Below are 18,911 nucleotides of genomic sequence, written 5' to 3'. Positions count from 1 at the left end.
CTGCTGAACCGGTCTAGCTATTATGCAGTTTAATTGCTGACTGCAATCCTGCTCCTTCTCTGACTTACCTTTGTTGAAAGGAAGAAGAATAAGATAGAGCCATATAGGGCTTATATCTTACAAAAAATTTCAAAACATTTCCTAGCTAATCCTCTTCTGGGCAATACAACTGGCAGTTTTATGAAGATAAGTATGTGGTTTTGACATTCGCTATTCCGTATTACAGGAGATGCTCTGCTGGTATTTAGAACAAAACAAAAAGAGAGGAAAGTACTTACTGATAAAAGTTATCTCATAAACCACTGTGCATTGCACAGCAGACGTTGGAACATAGGCATGTGGCCAGGAATGAAGATTTACAGCTCAGTATGGAGTCCTTTATTTATAAAGTCGGTTTCTTTGCGTTCAGTGGGACTACGACATAATCATGGGTACAAAACCCCGAGGGAAGTGTGCACTGATGCACAACCACAGCCAACCAGGAAAGGGAAGTCTGAAAATACGTTTTTAAATACAGGCAAAGAGAATAGTACAAAACAACAGCCTGCAACTACATAATACATGAAATGATTGCTCTTTTGGGACCTTTATCTTCATACACTCTACATGAGTGTATTGCTACATTTTGAGAAATGCAACAGTTCTGACTTGTATCCTGGTGTCCGCTATGGTAAATAAATCCAGACATTTTCTCCTCAAAGAAAAGTGGAATACAATTGCCTTTGATCAGAATTTTAAGGTTTCAGAGTTTGAAAAGCAGAACGAGAAATACTTCAGTTACAAGAGTATTTCCTCATATGCAAGTCAACACACACTTGAAACACCGTAATTTGAAATGAATGTTTGCTAAGACCTCTTAAAAGAGAGTAACAAAGAGCTTAGTTCTGACATTCACAGCACAAGCCTCATGTACCTAAGCAGACAAAACAGTACTTCCAAATTACTTTGATGATTCAAAGAAATAGTGCTAAGATACACATATGCACACATACAGAATTAATTTGCATAAAGCATTCTTCAAATGTTGGTGCGTAGCTAAAAGTTTGGGGTGGGTTTTTTTTCCTTTTTCTTTTTTAAAATATATTGGTCTTACTGGAAAAAAACCGCCTTAGAATCTAACAAAAATGTACAAATGTTAAACATACTGTACCATTGCTCTTTTCCAAGGCTTGCATCGTGTCTGGGTCCAAGGCAATGCTAACAAGCAACTCCATGTAGCTTTTAAAAGTCTCTTTCATAGCTCTTGTGTTCAGAAATCGAGTAACAAGGGGAGCTGGAGGCACAAGCTCTGAAAATTAATCAGAATGTAATTATTTGTTTCCTCAATATCCTGCATATATTTGTGTTTTCAAAACTGAAGCTTTCTTAAATCACAAGTGACCCCTACTGGCATCTCAAGAGATTAAAACTCAATACAATCAAAAATAATACTCAAATATGTACAAATCCGGTACAAATGGTACAATTTTTTTTTTTTGTAGAAACACGTACACTGTAGATTATTGTACATTATTGTAGATGAAAGCCTAGAGAATTGGGATAATGTGTAACTTCAGTGGAGCACAGTGCCCTTAGTGCAGGTGTCATGGCAATGCAAGGACCTCCTAAAACCTCAAAACCTCAAAGTCGGCCAACAGAAAAAGATTCAAAGGCACTAATGTCACTCACTTAGGAGCCTGCATCCCATCAACATCAATCCCTAACTGCCCAAGTCGCTAAAAACACGTAAACCAGATCTTACCAGCGAAGCAACGGAGGCATATTTGTACTTACTCTGAGGAAGCTTTCATTTTTTCAGAGTCAGTACTAGAATGCATTCTGGACCTTTTTATAGGCCCCATGTATAACAGCACTATCTTGCAGTGATTTAGCTAGCCAGGCTGTTAAACTTTCACAGATAACCACATTCCTACGGGTGACTATCGTCATCAGGTTATGTCGAATTTTAAATATGGACAGTTGTACATATTCATGGTTATTTGTGTAAGTTTGCTTGAAAAAAGTTATTTTAAAGACACTGCCTTCAGCAGAGGCACTGTTCCAGCACACCAACCCTAGGTCACCTATAGTTAACCACTGAGGATGACCCGCTTTGGAAATGCAGCTATAAGGAGCATGGGTACTACACAGCTGAACTTCAAACACACAGGAAATAAACAACCAAATGGCAAAACGCATATCCACTACCACAGGTAACCTCCATAAACACTCCAAAAATTCCTTTCTGTTCTGGAGAATTACTGCAAATATCACATCTTAATGTTCCAGGGGGCCCTGAATGTCTTAGCAACAAATGTGCTCGGCAGGCTGCATCTGAACAGCTGGCGTTTAGACAAGCAATGAAGCAGCCAAAGAGCCAACTGCTATTTCTCCTTGTGTTTTGAACACACAGCAGTAACATCCGAATTCTGCCCACATCTGCATGCAGACAGGCATTACAGGAATGTTATTTTAGACATGACATGTAGTTGCAATGGAAAATTAAAGAATAATCCGATTCCTGAGACGTATCTGAAAAATCAAATCAGCTTTCTCCTGCAATGGTACCTGTCTTAGAAAGCAACTCTCAAAAATATTTTTATCTAATTGATAAACTACATTTGCTGTAACTTCAGTTGCACACATTTGCTCATACCCAAGTAATAGTAAAAATTTTTAAGAAATCAATTCTGCATGACACAGTCAGATTTTCATTTTTTTTCCTGAGGCTGATAAAGAAAAATTTGCAAGATCGAGCACCACATTCTTATAATACTATTTCCAGTTAAGTTCAAATAGGCCTAGATGCTAACAGTAGTATCTCGCTCACCATCCTCATCGCTCGGGGCCTCAGGTGAAGAATCAGACTGGGAAGTTGGAAACTCTTCTTTCCACTTTTTCCTTTTCTTTGGCGGTGGCTCAGCCTTTGCCTTTGGCTGTTTAACTTTGGGTTTCACCGAGGAGACTTTTGTTGCTGTTGGTTTTGGTGCTGGTGGATCAGGGGTTTTGTTGTTGCTAGTACTAGGCTTGCAATGAATAGTCCTGCAATATTATGATCTTTATGAAAATAATTACCACACAAGTTCTGGCATTAATAAAATAGCTATAGTCTCATTTAACCAGAATATATTTCCCATGGATTATATATACTTTTTTCATTGTCACATACAACTAGAAAGTATACACACTATACTACTATATTTTTGATATAATGCTTAACAATTCTTCTCAACTACCTATGATGAAATATTATTCCAATATTATAACTAGATAGACAGGCACACAAAGTTTAAATTGCCCAGTGTTAGTAGAATCTATGAGCTATAGGAGATTTAAGCTAATATTAAAATGGATTATTTAATTTAAAAAAAAAAAAGACTTGAAGACAAACAAGTAATCAATAATTTACTGAATTTTATCCCAGTGGACTTGGGATATTAAGGTATCATCTGCAGATGTGAGAAAATAAACTAAGCATTGAAACATGACAGAGTTTGTACAATACAGAATCTACAATCCTTTCCAGAAGCACAATCAAAGGCCAATACAAAACGCAATAGCAAAACACTTTGTAAGTGAAGGACAGGGAAAACCTTATCTCAAGGAAGGTGACAGAGGAAATCTCAGAGAGCCAAAGTACTGGTGCAACAGACACTGACGGTCATACCATTTTGCAGGCCCGACAGTATATTTACTGGAATACTCAAAACCATACTATGTTTGCTCTGCATTCCTTGCATGGCTCTCCAGAGTGACAAATTTGGGCTTCATTTATCCTTGTTGGTAGTTTAAAAGGAATACTGCTGGAATTACTGATCTTAAGGTATGGCCAGAGGTTACATGGGATGCCTCAAAGTGATAAGGCTTTTTGGGGTGGGGTGAAGGGGGTAGGGTAGGTGCACTAAGAACAATAAAAATACTCTCAGTGAGCAAGGACATACAAAAGAAGGAAAAACATCAAACTTCAACAATGAACTTTGGTTTTTAAATCAACTTTCCAGGATTGAGAAGGAAGGATGGTACTTCAGGTATACTGCGACAGGACGGACATTAAGGCAATCCAGAAAACATACTTAACTTAAAAAGTCCAGGGGGTAGGAGAAAATACCACACAAAAAATTAAAATCATTACACCTGTAGGCTTCTATCCTTATACTGAGCAGTAACAGGGTAAAAGGTGACAGAAAAAATAGCATGTGTAGCCCTAACACCTCTAAAATGAATATTACAATCCACAGATCCAACCTAGGGAAGTCTTGATGTGCCAGTAATTTACATCTCATTTCTCAAAGTAAATCACACAGTTCTCAACTTAATCTTCAGTTATAAGTCTTGTTTACTAAAATAGGTGTGTTCTTAATATGAGAACAATATGGCAAAGTGAAAAACAAATTGAAATAAAATACCTTGCTGACTGGACAGGCTTGCTTCGCGGTTTTTTTGAACATACTCTGACATATTCCTTTTTGTTTGCATTTTCAATGAACTTCACATACACTCGTTTGTATTTTGGTTTTGCATCTCCAAAATACCCAAGGTACTGGGAAAAAAAATTAATACACAAATGTTTCTGTTAAGAAAAATTACTCAGGTTAACCATTACAAATTTAAATACTAAAGAAACAAAGTCAGTTTAAAAACAACCTGTTTACATACAAAGACAAGCCATCCTACAGCATTTATAACTTAAGAGAAATGTCCCAGTGAATTTCCACATAATATTTAAAGTAAGAAAATAAGGCAAGAGGTACTGTGAGCTTCATCTTCTCCACATGCTACCTCGAAAGGATTATGTGCTGGAAAAGGGCTGCCTGTTGCAACCGTATCCTATCTGTTGCCTTCCTGTTGCAGAAAGCGGTTGGTCCACAACCTTCCACTGACATTATTCCGGTTGTGCAGACTTGTTCCTTTACACAGCCTGAATGACAGCAAGGAACCCTGGCTGGGAAGCCAAGAATCTGCCCATGAATATATTTGAGAGAATTTGAGAGTAGGAGGAAATCAAGAAACCTTCCCCTCTCCCAGCTGCCCTCCCTAAGGATGCTTGATAAGAATGTATGACTGAATCATATTTTACTCCATTAAGGAAATCAGTTCCCATGAGCTTTCATAATGAATTTTTAAGACTCACGCTGTTAGTAGCAGCAAACTCTCTCTGTCCTTCTCGCACTTCAGGAACAAACTTTTGCAATAAAGCCTTCTGTACTTTCCAAATAGCTGGAGGTTCTTTTCCTGTTTGCAAAGCAACCTGTAAGAACATAAAACTGTTTTCTAAAAGCGGTGCTTTTTTTCCCTCCCAGAAGTGTGTCTGTGCATTACAGTTCTTAAGCAAGTTACCCAGGGGTAAAACAGAAACAAGTCATTCAAAATTCCAAACCCCCAGTCATTAGGTGCCATTTGCATCAAGACAGTACGACATGAACTCCAGTTAGTACAATGCAATCTTTAACAGCGATGAAGTCATGGTAACCAGTTTTGCCTGAGGTGTGACATCTTAACTTGTGTACCATGCTCCTGCTCCACAGAACCTTCGTTTTTAAAACAATATCACATTCTTCCGATTTTTCATTTTTTTGATCTACATAATATTTTTTTAAACAATAATGCAAGAATCACAAGTAGCAAAGAGCTTGCAGGTCCCTAGACATTCTGTAGCAAAGGCCTAGGTACATCCCAGCACGATGCTTGCACTGATGTGAAAAGAGAGAGTTTAGTATGAATCAGTGAACCAGAGTTTATACTTTCAGTTCAACTTAACCATTAAAAGTTTGAGTTGATTTTCTTCTTCACGCAGTTTGAGAAATACACTATATTGAAAACAAATTTGTAAATAGCTCTAATGAGAGTTCTCTATAAATCCTACACACAAACCACTAAGTCAAAAACTCTCGTTTTCGAAAACATTTACACAAATATTGGTTCCTTTTTCATGACTTTAAATAATGAAACACAACAATGCTTAGATTTCAAAATACCTCATAAAAAAACTTAATCAGTTTTGTAAGTGACAAGGGAGTATTTTAAAAGTGGAAACAGTTGTTTTATGTGACAAAGCTACACGAGTTCATTTAAAACTTCAGCTCCGGAGGAGGAACACATAAACAAGGAAGGTAAGAATGTTGCTGGCTGTGACAGCAACGAAAAGAAAGGTAAACATGCAGAAGAAATTAAAATGGAGAAACAACAAAACCAAAGCACAATATCAAAAACCACATGGTCCATTCCCATAAACCCATGGGAAGAGCTGTGTTGGTTGCTTATGGAAGCAATTTCTTGTTGGAACAGCAAATATAACCTCTTCCAAAAGAAAAAACAGACATCAAAATCTTTAGCAAAAGTCCAAAAGTAATTTCTTCAATGCTTTACACTTGAGAGACTACTACCTTAAACAAAAAGGTAGTCAACAGATTGTGAAGAATTTATGCTTTTCAGTATTAAAAAAAGGTAATTCCAAGATCTAACAGAGGTTACCAGCACACAGATGTACTTTATTATCTATGTAGTAAAAGTGGGTCATGTAGATACAAAACATATTCATAACCCGCACTAGAAAGACACCTTCAAGGCATTTTGGCAGCAGCCAGGGAATATCAGAATAGAAACAGAACACTAATCTCCCTTTTTGGTAGTTTGTTGAGGCTAAATTCATATGCACGGATTTTTGTGTGATGTTGGTTTTTTTTTGGTTCCCCCCCCAGCAAGGATTCGGATTACCTTTAGTGTCTCTATATCTTCAATCTTCACTACAAATTCATCACGTTCTCTGTACATGCCCTCTCCTCCACTGTCCGTATTCTCCTCGTCAGTACATCCTTCTACTGCAACAGTTGTCTGTATTTTTGCCCACTGGTCTGAAGCCACAGCATCTTGTTGAGCTCCTTTTAAGGGGTCAGTTGGATTCATTGTCTCCTGTGCACTGACTACAGGAGCAGTTGTCTGTGGAGATTCCTGCTTTATTACAGCAGCAGCAGTGGCGGCTGCAGCAGTAACGACTGCCACTTTTTCAGCTTCTGAAGAAAAAAATACAGATTTTAGTTAAATTATCAAGGATTAGCAACATAAAATGGGAACTGGATCTGTTTTCCCTCTTTTCTGTTACAATACGTATGAGAAGCAACTATTATAAGATAAACATCTGTTCTAAGAGTTAAATTAGAAGCATTATCTTAGCCACAACTAGACCTTAAGCAAAACCAAAATATTGTAGCTAGCATACCTCTGCTTTTATTAAACTGCTGTGTCTATTAGCATAGAAATAGTTACATGACAGTTACAGAGATGATTAACAGGAAATACTGTTGCACTTTATGCCACTAAGGAAATACAATAGTAAATGTTACAACACTGAAGCTTGTCTCCAATTTGCTGATAAGTAAAGTTTTTAAAATTGGATTAAAGAAAGAGAAACAAACATGAAATGTGAAAACATTTGCTTTATAACTTTCGGATATTTATCATTTATCTCTTGTGCTAATGTAACTGGAAGTTCCAGATTAAAACTTTGGCAACATCCTAATAATTCTTAATATTAAAGGGGTGAGCAATAAGAACTGATGATACAAAACAAAGAAGAAAAGAACATTCTTCTTTTTCGCTATGCCCCAGAGCCAAAGGAAACTCACACCTTTCAAAATTATTCTTCTTTTCCACCTGAAAAAAATTAGAATCCTTTTCAGATCCTACTTTATGGTCTTTTGTGCATATTAGTTTTAACAATGGCTTGCTGATCTAAAAGAAATCAAGTTACATTGGCTATAGAATAATTACTAATATCACTTCGGAAACAGAGTTCAAACTTGAGAAGATAACCATTTGACAGCTTTGTTACAATCACTGTTATTTGGTGACTTTTTCACTTGAAAAAACCAGAAAAAAGACAAAGTGGCATATCTTAATAGAAGGATCCAAACCCAATTATTTAAATATGAAGCCGATGTGTTGAAACAAAAGCTATATACCAGATAAGTGAAGATTCATGAAATCAATTCAGTAAAATTGCTAAGCCATGAAATACCTTCTCCTGGATATATCACATTACTGCATATATGTTGTATTTCTCTGTTCACCGAAAGCTATGACAGCTTTAATTAGACATACCATTATTAGCTCCCCAAGTATATTTACACATTCTTCAGAACAGCTGAAAACCGTACATATGCTACTTAATACCACCAACAAAAGACTATGTTTTAATATTTTTTCCCCCATACTTATGTGCTAAAACAGACAGAAGAAGGAATTACTAGAAAATCTGAAACACCACCAAGTAGGAAAGAAGTCATTACTAAGCATCTTGTATGATGTACAAACAGTCTTGTAGACAACAAAGCAGGAAGGCGGATTCGAGAAAGCAGTGGTATAAGTATTACAATCTTACAAATAATAAAGAAGATACAATAATACTGTAAAAGACATGATTGCAAATAAAACTTTATTGGGAAATGCCTATCCAACAAAAAAGCTTTTGAAATATTTCATTGGGAAGTTGTACACAGACCCTGAAGATTATACTTCAGTGTGAGGTTGAAACCATGCCAATATCTACATTTTGGTTTTTGGGGTGGAGGCAAGTCACTGCTTTCATGTTTAAAATGCATATTCAACTGAAAGACACAGGAAGAACTTGATCTGCTGTAACAGACTTTCCAGAACACACGAACTCAACATAACTCAATAGAAATAGCCGCAGAAGAAAACAGAAGAGTCATTAAGATGAGGTATTGTCTAGTATATCGTGTATTTTGCAATCTTTTTTCAGTATTTTAGGTCTGATTATTACAATTTAAGTTCAATTGTGCTATGTATTTTTCAGTAAATCATATCACCCCTAGAGAAAAAAAATCTCCCTCTCTCCTTTAATCTAAAAAGAGAAAAAATCACTTCATTCTATTTTGTTAAGAACCAGCCTCTGAAAAGAACTTAAAAAATTTCTCCCTGTGATTATTTTGGAAGGTAATGGTATTTCTCTTGAATTAGTACAGTTACGTGATTGGCTGGAGAGGCTTTAATTGCTTACCAGAGAAAAACTTCACTAGAAAGGCCCATCTAGACAAAAACATGCTGTATGTTGAAAACACTTCAAAACAAAGCCGCATCAGTGAAAAGCTATGCACACCAACACAGCAAGAAGTAACACGGGCAGCAATGAAGAGCGTGTGCAAAGCAAACTACTACTGTGCTCAGTGGCTGCTGCCTGCCGCTCCCTGCCCCAAATGACCCTGCCCAGATGTTGTTCTTTCATTAGCAACCCTGCCCAGATGTTGTTCTTTCATTAGGAACGTCTCAACGTGAAGCTACGATGCTCTTGGGTAACACAGCTTGGTTAACGGCTCCCGTCTTGGACAACACTAGCCAAACTGGTGCTCAGTCTACACGTGAGCACAGTTTACAATTTTCTTTGTAAACATTTTCTGTGCAATGCTATCATCACAGAAAGTGAATGTTTAACTCTACCTAGGAAGAACTTAGCCTCTGCTGATGGCAATTACTATGTTTTCTTGCTAGAATTTTTTTAAAATACATTTAAAACCTCCGACATGATGGTTTGTTGAGGTTTCTGGATGAAAACCATACTTAGCATTCTAAGCCAGAGGAAAAGAAGAGACACAGTATTCCAGTTCTGGACTAAGAGAACTTTTTGGCATTAAAAGAGTCCTACTTAAGTAGTATGAAAAAGTTTATCTTCATATTTTCTACTTGTGGAAAAGACTACTTCAGTTCATAGTCAACACGTCTTTTGAACTGTGATTAAAACCAAAATCAATCAAAACCTTTACCTGAAAAGAAGGCAGCTAAAATCATTCTTTATTTTCTCCCAGCAGCTACAGAAATCTCCTTCAACATACGCACTTGTCGTAATAGTTTTACCTGATTTGTTCTTTCTGTCAGATGTATCATCCAGGGCTGACAGGGCAGTAGAGATGCTCTTCTGAAGGTCATGGTTACCCCCCACAGAATCATCTTCATCAGAAGAAAACGAAGGCAACGTTTCTAAATTTTTCTTAAGTTCTTCTTCAACTTTTTTGGTTGGGCTTTCTCCACTAACCTCAGCAGCTACAGGTGCTGCTGCTGGCTGTGGCTTCGCAGAGGACTGTAGGCAAGGGGTGCGAACGATTTGGGTAACCGGCCGCCTGGTCCTGTTTGGCATTCGTACAGCTGGAGCTGAAAACTGTTGCCTAGGCCCAGACTTTAGAAAGTCTAAAAAAGATGCGATAAATCCTGTTTTGACTTCAGGCTGTTTTTCTTCAACTTCTTTAATTTTTTGCCTCATTCTTTCCTGATGCTGGTAGGTATCGTAACAACTTTCTGAAACTGGAGAAGAGTACGTCAAATACGAGTCATTTCCTCTCCAATTTTGACGTTTACACTGCCCACTTCTTTTTACCTGTTTCTGAATTGCACTGTCATCTTCTGCAGCATTTCTGTTCGGGCTTTTTCCTTTGCTTTTTTTTTTCTGAGCGTTCCCTTGAGTTAAATCTTGGCATTCTTCTTCAGTTCTACTAATGGTTCCATCTCCACTTTGGGGCACAGATAGTGGCTGTAATGGACCCTTTAACTGGTTACCTGTTACTGTACCATCATCACCACCCATATTCAAATCATTCTCTGAAGCAGCACTTTCTTCACTTAGACTCTTACCACTTGAAACAAATTCTGCCTCTCTTGCATTCAGTGTACCGTCAGCAGAAACATCGTTATCTTCTTCAGATTCATGACCGATGCTAGATTGTTTCTTAACGGCAACAGCCCCTTGTTCTTGCTCTTCTTGACCAGGGCCAAGGGTGGGAGAGGTTATTCTTGTTGGTACATTCTGATCAGAAGTTTCAATGTGTTGTTGATCAAGGTTCACAGTTTTTGCCTGTATTGCTGACACTGGTGTAAGATTTATAGTAATTTGGCCTCCATTTAGAGAAATATTACTTATGCTTGCTGGCTTTCCAACTACAGTAGGTGAGGCACTGAAAGTGGAAGACACACGTCTTACATCCATAGATCGGAATTGTGTTTTAGACTCCTCACTGTTTTCAACAGGTGGGATTTCCTCATTAGAAGCTGATTTGGCAAAGTCCGATGGCGTCACTCCACAGGCTGCTGCTGTTGCTGCTAAGATGTCATCCACACTGGATAAAATATTCCTCTCATCACTGAGAAGTATAGATTCTGGGAAACATATTGAACTAAGAGAAACAAACTGATTTTTTGAATCGTGTTGATTTGTCTGAGTAAAATGATCTTTTGTTGTCAAATGTTGCTGTAGTGGTTTTGAGGGCTCAGAAATGTTCATTTTCATTACTTCTGAGTTCTGAGTATGAAGCTGTTGCTGAGAATGACCCCCATTACTTTGAATGATATGGCCATCCATCTGAAGGAATGGATGTGTCACCTGATGAGGACTCTGTATTCTTTGCACTTGTGGTGATGCCTTCGCTTGTCCTAAACCCGACTGCAGTATTGACTGATGAAGAATCTGCAAGTCACAGGCTGACTCCAGGAGTACCTGTGCACTGGGCAAACACAGCTGATGGCCATGTCTTAAAGCATGAGGCTGAACCTGCGATGGTGTACTAATGACCTGGCCTTGCTGTTCTGGAACTTTACTTTCATGTACCTTATGCATAAGAGAATGTTGCTGGTTTAGCTCTTTAGCACTCACAGTTACTTGCGTTGTTTGCATTAAATTAGCTGTCTTTTTTGTATCATGGCTTAGGCTAGTGATATGGCCAATATGCTGGGAAAGCTGTTCCACCGAATTGACCATTCTTTCATCTTTTTTTGCTCCTTGAAGAGTAAGTCCAACAACCTGATCTTCAAGACGAGAGTTACTTCTGATTACGCTTTGAGAATACCTGTCATCTGCTTTCGAGACCCTATAGGATGCATCCTGAGCATTAATTTCCTCATCAGTTAGCCTCTGAGTGGAAGATTCAAGAGTAGCTTGCTGTTGCAATGCCTGCATATCCTGCATTGATAATTCCTCCTCTTCTTTTGAGGAGGCATACAAATTAGAGTCAGACTTCCTTTTAACATAGGACTTTGTTTCTGAGGAAGGCCTGTTGTTCTGCAGTGTCTGTGAATGACCTGGGGATGCAAAAGGAGGAGACTGGACAGCTGGCAAAAACTTCTGAGACTGTGGAGAGGAGGATTCTTGTGACTGAGAGTTCCGAGAAGAATGTAAAGAAATATAGCTCTGATTAGGACTTGAGGCTGGAAGAGTTTGTATCCGAGGAGAGGCATTAAAAGAAAGAGAAGGCGATGTTAATGTTAAAGACTGCCCTGAAGAATAGCTTTCGGAAGGACTAACAGCTGATAAAACTTGTGATTGAGATGAAAAACTAACTTGGGATTGGCTAACCGGAGATAAACCCTGAGAGTGACTAGAAGAGTAGCTCTGAGATTGGCTGACTGAAAAAAGTTCCCTCGTTTGCCCAGAGTAGCTCTCGTTTGGAACTGAAGTCAGTACCTGCTCCTCTGAGGTGTAACTTAGAGTTTGACTGTCAGAAGTAATAGTCTGCGATTGCCCAGAAAAAGTTAATGTTTTATACAATGGGGGCAGCTTCTCAACCTTGCTGGATGAGAAATCCTGTGAGTGACTGACAGGTGGCACATTCTGAGCCTGGGATGAAACATAATTTTGGGACTGGCTGACTGACAAGAGGCTTGGGAGCTGTGCTGTAGAATAGATCTGTGCTTGGCCTGTAATGACAGAACTCTGGTTTTGTGCAGTTTTGGCATAGCTTTGTGTCTGCACAGTGGGAGCCGCACTCTGAGGTTTGGGGGTCTTCGTTGACCTTGGAGGCTGCTTGGTGGAACAGTTTTTCACTGTCGCTGTGGAAGCAGACGGGAAACCAGGTGATGGAATTGCAGATGTGTATGACTGAGCAAGTTCCACTGTAACTTGAGAAGTCTTCTGCTGTGGTCCTCCATTGCTCACCTGAGAAACATCTCCAACCGGACTGCAGGATAGTGCTGAGTGCCTAGATGTATCCTGAAAATTAACTCCACTTGTACTCGTTAAATAGCCGTGTAAGGAATGCTGTGAAACAGTCAGTTGAGCCTGAACAGACTGAGTACTTGAAGGCCGCTGATGGTGTTTAATAACACTACATTCTCGCTGAAGTGCTCTGTCGATAGAAGCTGTGGAACCAGTGAAGACAGATGTGCTATATGCCTGAGAAACCTGCTGAGCTCCTCCAAGGGTTGAAGGCAACAAACTAAATTGAGGTTGCAAAAGATGGGGTGCAGATTCTTGAGCAGAACGGTATGTTGATGACTGAGGTGGTATACTGGTACTTAAAACAGAACTGCCTAGGCGCTCAAATGTCAAAGCAGTTGGAACAGTGCCCTGTGATGTCTTAATCTGTAATAAAGGATCATGGGTAGTTAAGAGACCATTTGATGTAGCGCTGAAAGTAGTATCTTGAAGAGTAAGAGAAGGGGTAGTAGCAAAGTTTCTACTGTTGAAAGTGTTGGGATGCTGATATGCTGATAAAGCAGATGTTGGTGGAAAGGTTCCAGAGGTTGGCAAAGCTCCGGTAACAAACAGTTCGGTGGCTGTTGAGGAATGCATACCTGGGAAAAACAAAAACAAAACAAGAAAGGAAAAAGAGCATAAGGGAGCTTTACACGTTCCATCACTCTGCATTTCCAGAACTCATTTAATTGTAAGATCTTACAGCATTTACAAATATAACCTTCTCTAGAATCACACACACACCCCCCACCCCGCTTTTTCAACAAAGCCATATAAAGGGAAGCACTTTTTGTGGGTAATTTTCAAACTGGAAGTGTAGGGGTTTTTTCAGAATTCTAAACTCTTTATCTAGTGAATTGCCGAGCGAAAAAAATCCTAACCTTAAGATGCAAATTGTGGATTAAAAAAAAAAATTGCACAAGATTAATTCTGCTTTGAAACTGAAGGCTCTTTATTAGTTTTATTTCAGGTTTAAAAAGTTCACAGTAGAGGACAACTGATCAAAAGCCCTGGACATCTACAGTAAAAAGGGAATATTATGCCACAGCCATTGTAATACGTACACAGTTAAAGGTGCAAGCCCACCTCCTGCATTTACCCTCACCAATGCTTTTATAACTCACTTTATGTGAAACATTTCAGAGCTTATAGCGAAATAGCTAATGGCCTATACACTTTGTAATACATGTTTCTTAAAGGAAGGCTTTGACTTTCAATATGAAGAATAAATATGATTTTTATGCTTTCTGCAGTGAAATATTGGAGCCCAAAATATGCAGACAGTCACTATCACCACAGTGCAATAGCAGCTATCCAACTGAAAGGTAGAATATTACTTATTTGCATTTGGATATTGGTAGGACATCCTGGCTTGAACAAGATTTTCTCAACAGAATATGCTACTCCAACTGAAACAGAAGCGTGAAATTCCCTTGCAAGCTCTGGGGCTTACAGCAGGGATCCAGATCCTTCAGTGCTTTTCACCTTGTAACTTGCAGGTACAGGTGAAGTTTGTGTACTGTTTATGTGTGCTATGAAGGAAAGTGAAGGCAGCAAGTTTATCCTCAGAGAGGCTTAAACTTCCTGTAAAGGAATCTGTAAAGGAATCCATTCCCACTGGGAAATCTACAAGGCTATGCAAAACAGAAAAAATAAATTCACTGGTATCATTTGACCTTTTTCAGTTGTTCTTGGATACTTAAAACAGCTTTTAGCTTTGGGTCATTTAAGAATAAATAAAAAACTTCTCAGTAAATATAACTTGGTTTGAGACAAATACTTAGTTAAAAAAAAAATCAAAGTTCATTTTAAAATATATGAAGTCCTCTTAAACTGATTGCAACATAATCACACGATTGCTTTAGAACTTTCAGATGGAGCTGCGAAAGAAAGTCTTTGTTTCTCTCTTTCAGTTCAAGACAAACTGATGTGAAGAGAAATGATACTGAAGGAATGCCAAAGTATTTTTCATGAGCCAACAATAAGGTCTTTCTGAGTAAGAAAGCATAAGCAGTGTTTTAATGCTTTGGGTTTTTTCCTGTTCTAAAACACAGGAACTCATGCGCAACTGGGTTGTCCTTCATGATCCCTACCACTAACACATACGAGCATCCAGAGGTATCAAAGAAGGGAAGGAATTTATACGTATTTTAACTGCAGGTGTTCATTTCTGTACTTGTCCCTTTCTCTTCCATAAATTAAAGCCCTTCCTTATGCAGGTAATTTCTTGAACCGGACAAGAGCTAGTCACAGAAGCACTATTATGGCAGAACCGCCGGGATTTACATTTTACTTTTGTAGAGGAGCAGACAAAAGGTATGGTAAAGGTAGTAAGTTGTGTGCACAGACACCCCCCACTACCCTAAGAAATCAGAACACTGATAACACATCACCAGAGGCAGACTCAGCAGGACAATATAAGAAAAACACTGTTCCTCTTTTCCCCAAAAAATCAGTAGTCGCAGTGTTTGGAGAAAAACCTAAGATAAAAAGCCCTTCTATAGAAAGGTCATCTTGACGAGTGAAGAGCATTTGTTTCACCCTCATCAAAACAGTTCGTAGAAGACAGCTCTCAAAAGATACTTGGGAGGATTGAGAGATACAGAAAAGCAGCAAAAGTATCAAAGGACAACAGAAAGCTCAGAACTGGTAATATTGAAAATGGGCTTACTGATGAGTTCTTAGTAATGAGTACTGAGAAGTCTCTTAATAACTGGTATCAACATCAAACCCGACCCACAGCATGTCTCCCCATTCTTCACAATTCACTGTTAGGCAGGCTGCAATGAAGAAAATGCTAGGACGAAGAGAAAAAAAGATTTCTTCCCAGCTGACAATCTGATGTGAGGATGGGTCATCACAACTCTAAACACCACTGATTTGTATTAAGATTTTTTGACAGACTAATAGCGTGCATCTTCATCTGGGCTCCCACATATCTGGTTTTGTCCACGGTGAACAAAAAGCCACATTCTCTCTTCTCAACTTTGCATAGCTCTTCACAGAACGCAGCTGTGCGTTACCCTTAACACACCGAGTGCCAACTGTCAGCGAAGGGACTGTTCAGCTCTTCCCTCTTCCGACCTTACGCCTCCTCCCCTAAATCGGAACCAGCGATCGTGCAGCTGCACTGAGACACAGATCATCTTGCTGATACAGTGGAAAACCATCCCACCAGAAGGTAAGAAACCCACCCAAACATCTTCTGTCAGATCAGTGACGAGATCTGATTCAGTGCACAGCTGCATAATCATGACGTAGCAGTAAACATAACTTGAGGCTACCCAGAGAGGTGGCAGCAACACTCCTCTTGGTGTGGCTGTCTACAGCACGCGCAAAACCTGCAAAGTTTCCTGCTCTGCACAGAAGGCTTGACAAACAGGGGAGGCTTATAGGATAGTCAGGCTGCACGTTTGTTGATTTGTAATTTACATCACTTATTTCTATGCAACATGCACCTCAGACCCTCTCTTTCAGTAACACCTTGCTCATTACTCCTGTGTACAAAGGGGCTGTACTTATCCCCAGTCTTTTAGTAGCAGTATCACACAACTACTGTGACAGGGAAGAGAGTTTGAAAGATCTGCTAGGGTGCACAGGTAGTCAACCTGAATATGCTTATGGTGTTAGTGAGGTTAACTCCAAACAAAGGTGGAGAATAAGTGTGACTCACTGGATAAAATAATACCCTATACATCTGAATTCCGTCTAAACAATTACAACTTCTGCTCATACAATTCTTCTTCTAATATTAATTCTTCTATTAATATAATTTCATCGATTTTGAGATTTTTAAATAGCGAAATGGAAATAAGGTAGAAGACATGTAGCCCTTTCGGTTAGTCAGGATATTTTTTTTTCAGATTCTCCCAAACATTCAATAGAATCACGACAAAATTTTATTTCAAGATAAATTTTTCACCTGTCTGCCAGGAAGGAGCCCTGAATTGTGGTAAAAGGGTGGATCCTGAAGAGACTGCCTGAGCAGTACGAGACTCAATAGCAGAGAGAAAATTCATAACTGAAGAAGTTTCCTTAGTGTTACTTCCAGCACTGTGCATACTGGTATCAAAAATTCCTGAAAGACCTAGATGAGGGTGGAGGGAAATGAAACAAAACAGACAATTCAGAAGAACTTGTAAGAAGCTCAATCAAATAAAAAGGGTATACATTCATAATTCACTAAAAATAAACTATGAAACATTAGCAATATTACTGAAGTACACAGAACTTTCAGTGTTTAACCATTTTACAGTACTGCAACTGTAAACTGCAATTTGAGTACACATTTTAAAATCCATCATTAAATGTATGTCAAATATGATGCTTAAAAACAACCTTTAGGTCAATCAATAAAATTTTCCCTTCATCTGAAGATTCACTGTTTCACTTTTTACATAAACTGTTGAAACATTCAGAATTCCTTCCAAAATGGGTACAACTCCTCTGTATCAAGCTTTTCCCCCTTTGGGCAGCTTGCAACTGTTTGGATCTCTCTGTAGGACTGGCACAAGAAAAGGGGTTTTGGATGCATTCTGTGTTTCAAGGCACACCTTTGCATGTTCCCTGTTGCTCACACCTTTCAGTGGCAGGGGGCTCCATGGGAAGTACTGGAGAGATCCAGTTTTGAGTAACTGATATTGTCAAGACTGCATGGTCTGCACCCCGAAATGTTTTCTGTAGCTCTGACCCTCCATAGTCCTGATGGAGGTCCTGTCCAAGGGACTGCAGATTCCAGCCAGCACATGAGCTCAAGTGTCTTTCATTAGAAAGTGGGTTGCAAAGTGAGCGTGAGGAGGTCATGCCCTGTCATCTGACATGGAGACAGGATATCATCAGCATCACAGACAGATCCTAACCTGCTGCTACGTTTGACAAAGATTTTATCCTTCCCACAGCACTATGTCTTAGTTTGCACATGTAAGTACTAGCAACAGCGTGTTCCAACTTGTATTCGTTTCACTGTTTGCCTTAGACTAAAAGACTTGGCACGATTTCTGCAGCTGGCTTTAAGGCATACATAACGTTTGGTCCCTATGCAGAGGCTGAATCCCAAAAAGCTGCATTTTAAAGAACAAATGTAGTTTCTTTAAGAAGCAACAAAGAGTTATTGAACATAACCCCCCTCATATTTTCCTTTTTACTTATGATACTTTGATAAAAGCTAATAACTGACTGTTAACTTTCTACTACAAATTGATCTTTTCTCACACCACTTGCCAGCACCTGCATGACAAACTCCCCCTGATTATAAAATTCATCAACTTGAAACTGAATTATATGACAGGGTTTTTCTTTAGCTATTTAAGCTGTAATCTCATGGGATAGACAGTTACCAGTAGGATGGTGTGTAGTAGAGTATCCAGGAAGCTGATGAGAAGCTGTGTATGTCTGTCTGTGAAGATCTGTTTCTGAGTGTGATGAATGTCCTCCTCCATAGCTTAAGCTAAGGAAGAAATTAAATATTATTAACAAAAATATACAGCTATAGAAACTAAGTACTAACTATGAAATTCCAAGCACAAGACAAATAGTTGCAGCAATAAAAGAGAACACAAGCCCAAGGTCTGATAGATGTGGTTGTGCTAGGACATCACTAAAGATGTTAAGCAGTTAAAACAAGTACTATAAAACCTAACGAGCCAAAGCGGGGAGGGGGAAACACCCTTACAAAAATCCGAGTTGCTCACAGAAAAGTCTACAAAGGACAAGGTCAGAAAGACAGAGAGGTCTTCCTAGTTCAACTGTAAGAAACACTGCATGGACACTTTTTGTAATGATTTACTGATGTAAAATCTGCAAAGCAGATGACTACAAATACATGTCCACTTTAACACTGCAATTTCTGATTCCATTAAAACTTACAGGACCATATTTAATAAAGGCTGGAGTAACTAGGAAGCTGCAAGAGCAATAGTTTTAAGGATTTTGTTACGATTCTTTACAAATTTGACAGTGAAAG

At 38.8% G+C, this 18,911-nt stretch overlaps 1 protein-coding gene across 1 annotated transcript in view; it reads right to left on the bottom strand.

Moving 5' to 3' along the window:
- QSER1 (glutamine and serine rich 1) overlaps positions 1-18,364 on the bottom strand; it is a 25,898-nt gene extending 7,534 nt beyond the window's left edge. Inside the window, exons 1-8 of the mRNA XM_010148715.1 lie at positions 18,286-18,364; positions 16,872-17,036; positions 9,847-13,548; positions 6,694-6,989; positions 5,111-5,227; positions 4,386-4,519; positions 2,810-3,021; positions 1,151-1,288 (exon numbers count right to left, since the gene is read on the bottom strand). Coding sequence (XP_010147017.1) covers positions 1,151-1,288; positions 2,810-3,021; positions 4,386-4,519; positions 5,111-5,227; positions 6,694-6,989; positions 9,847-13,548; positions 16,872-17,010 — 4,738 coding nt within the window. The 5' untranslated portion in view covers positions 17,011-17,036; positions 18,286-18,364. The remainder of the gene's footprint in view (positions 1-1,150; positions 1,289-2,809; positions 3,022-4,385; positions 4,520-5,110; positions 5,228-6,693; positions 6,990-9,846; positions 13,549-16,871; positions 17,037-18,285) is intronic.
- Positions 18,365-18,911: the final 547 nt, after the last annotated feature.

Source organism: Eurypyga helias, unplaced genomic scaffold (assembly GCF_000690775.1).
Source record: "Eurypyga helias isolate BGI_N326 unplaced genomic scaffold, ASM69077v1 scaffold31813, whole genome shotgun sequence".
Lineage (NCBI taxonomy): Eukaryota > Metazoa > Chordata > Aves > Eurypygiformes > Eurypygidae > Eurypyga > Eurypyga helias.
The sequence above is the reverse complement of the archived record's forward strand: the minus strand, read 5'-3'. Positions and strand labels throughout refer to the sequence as shown.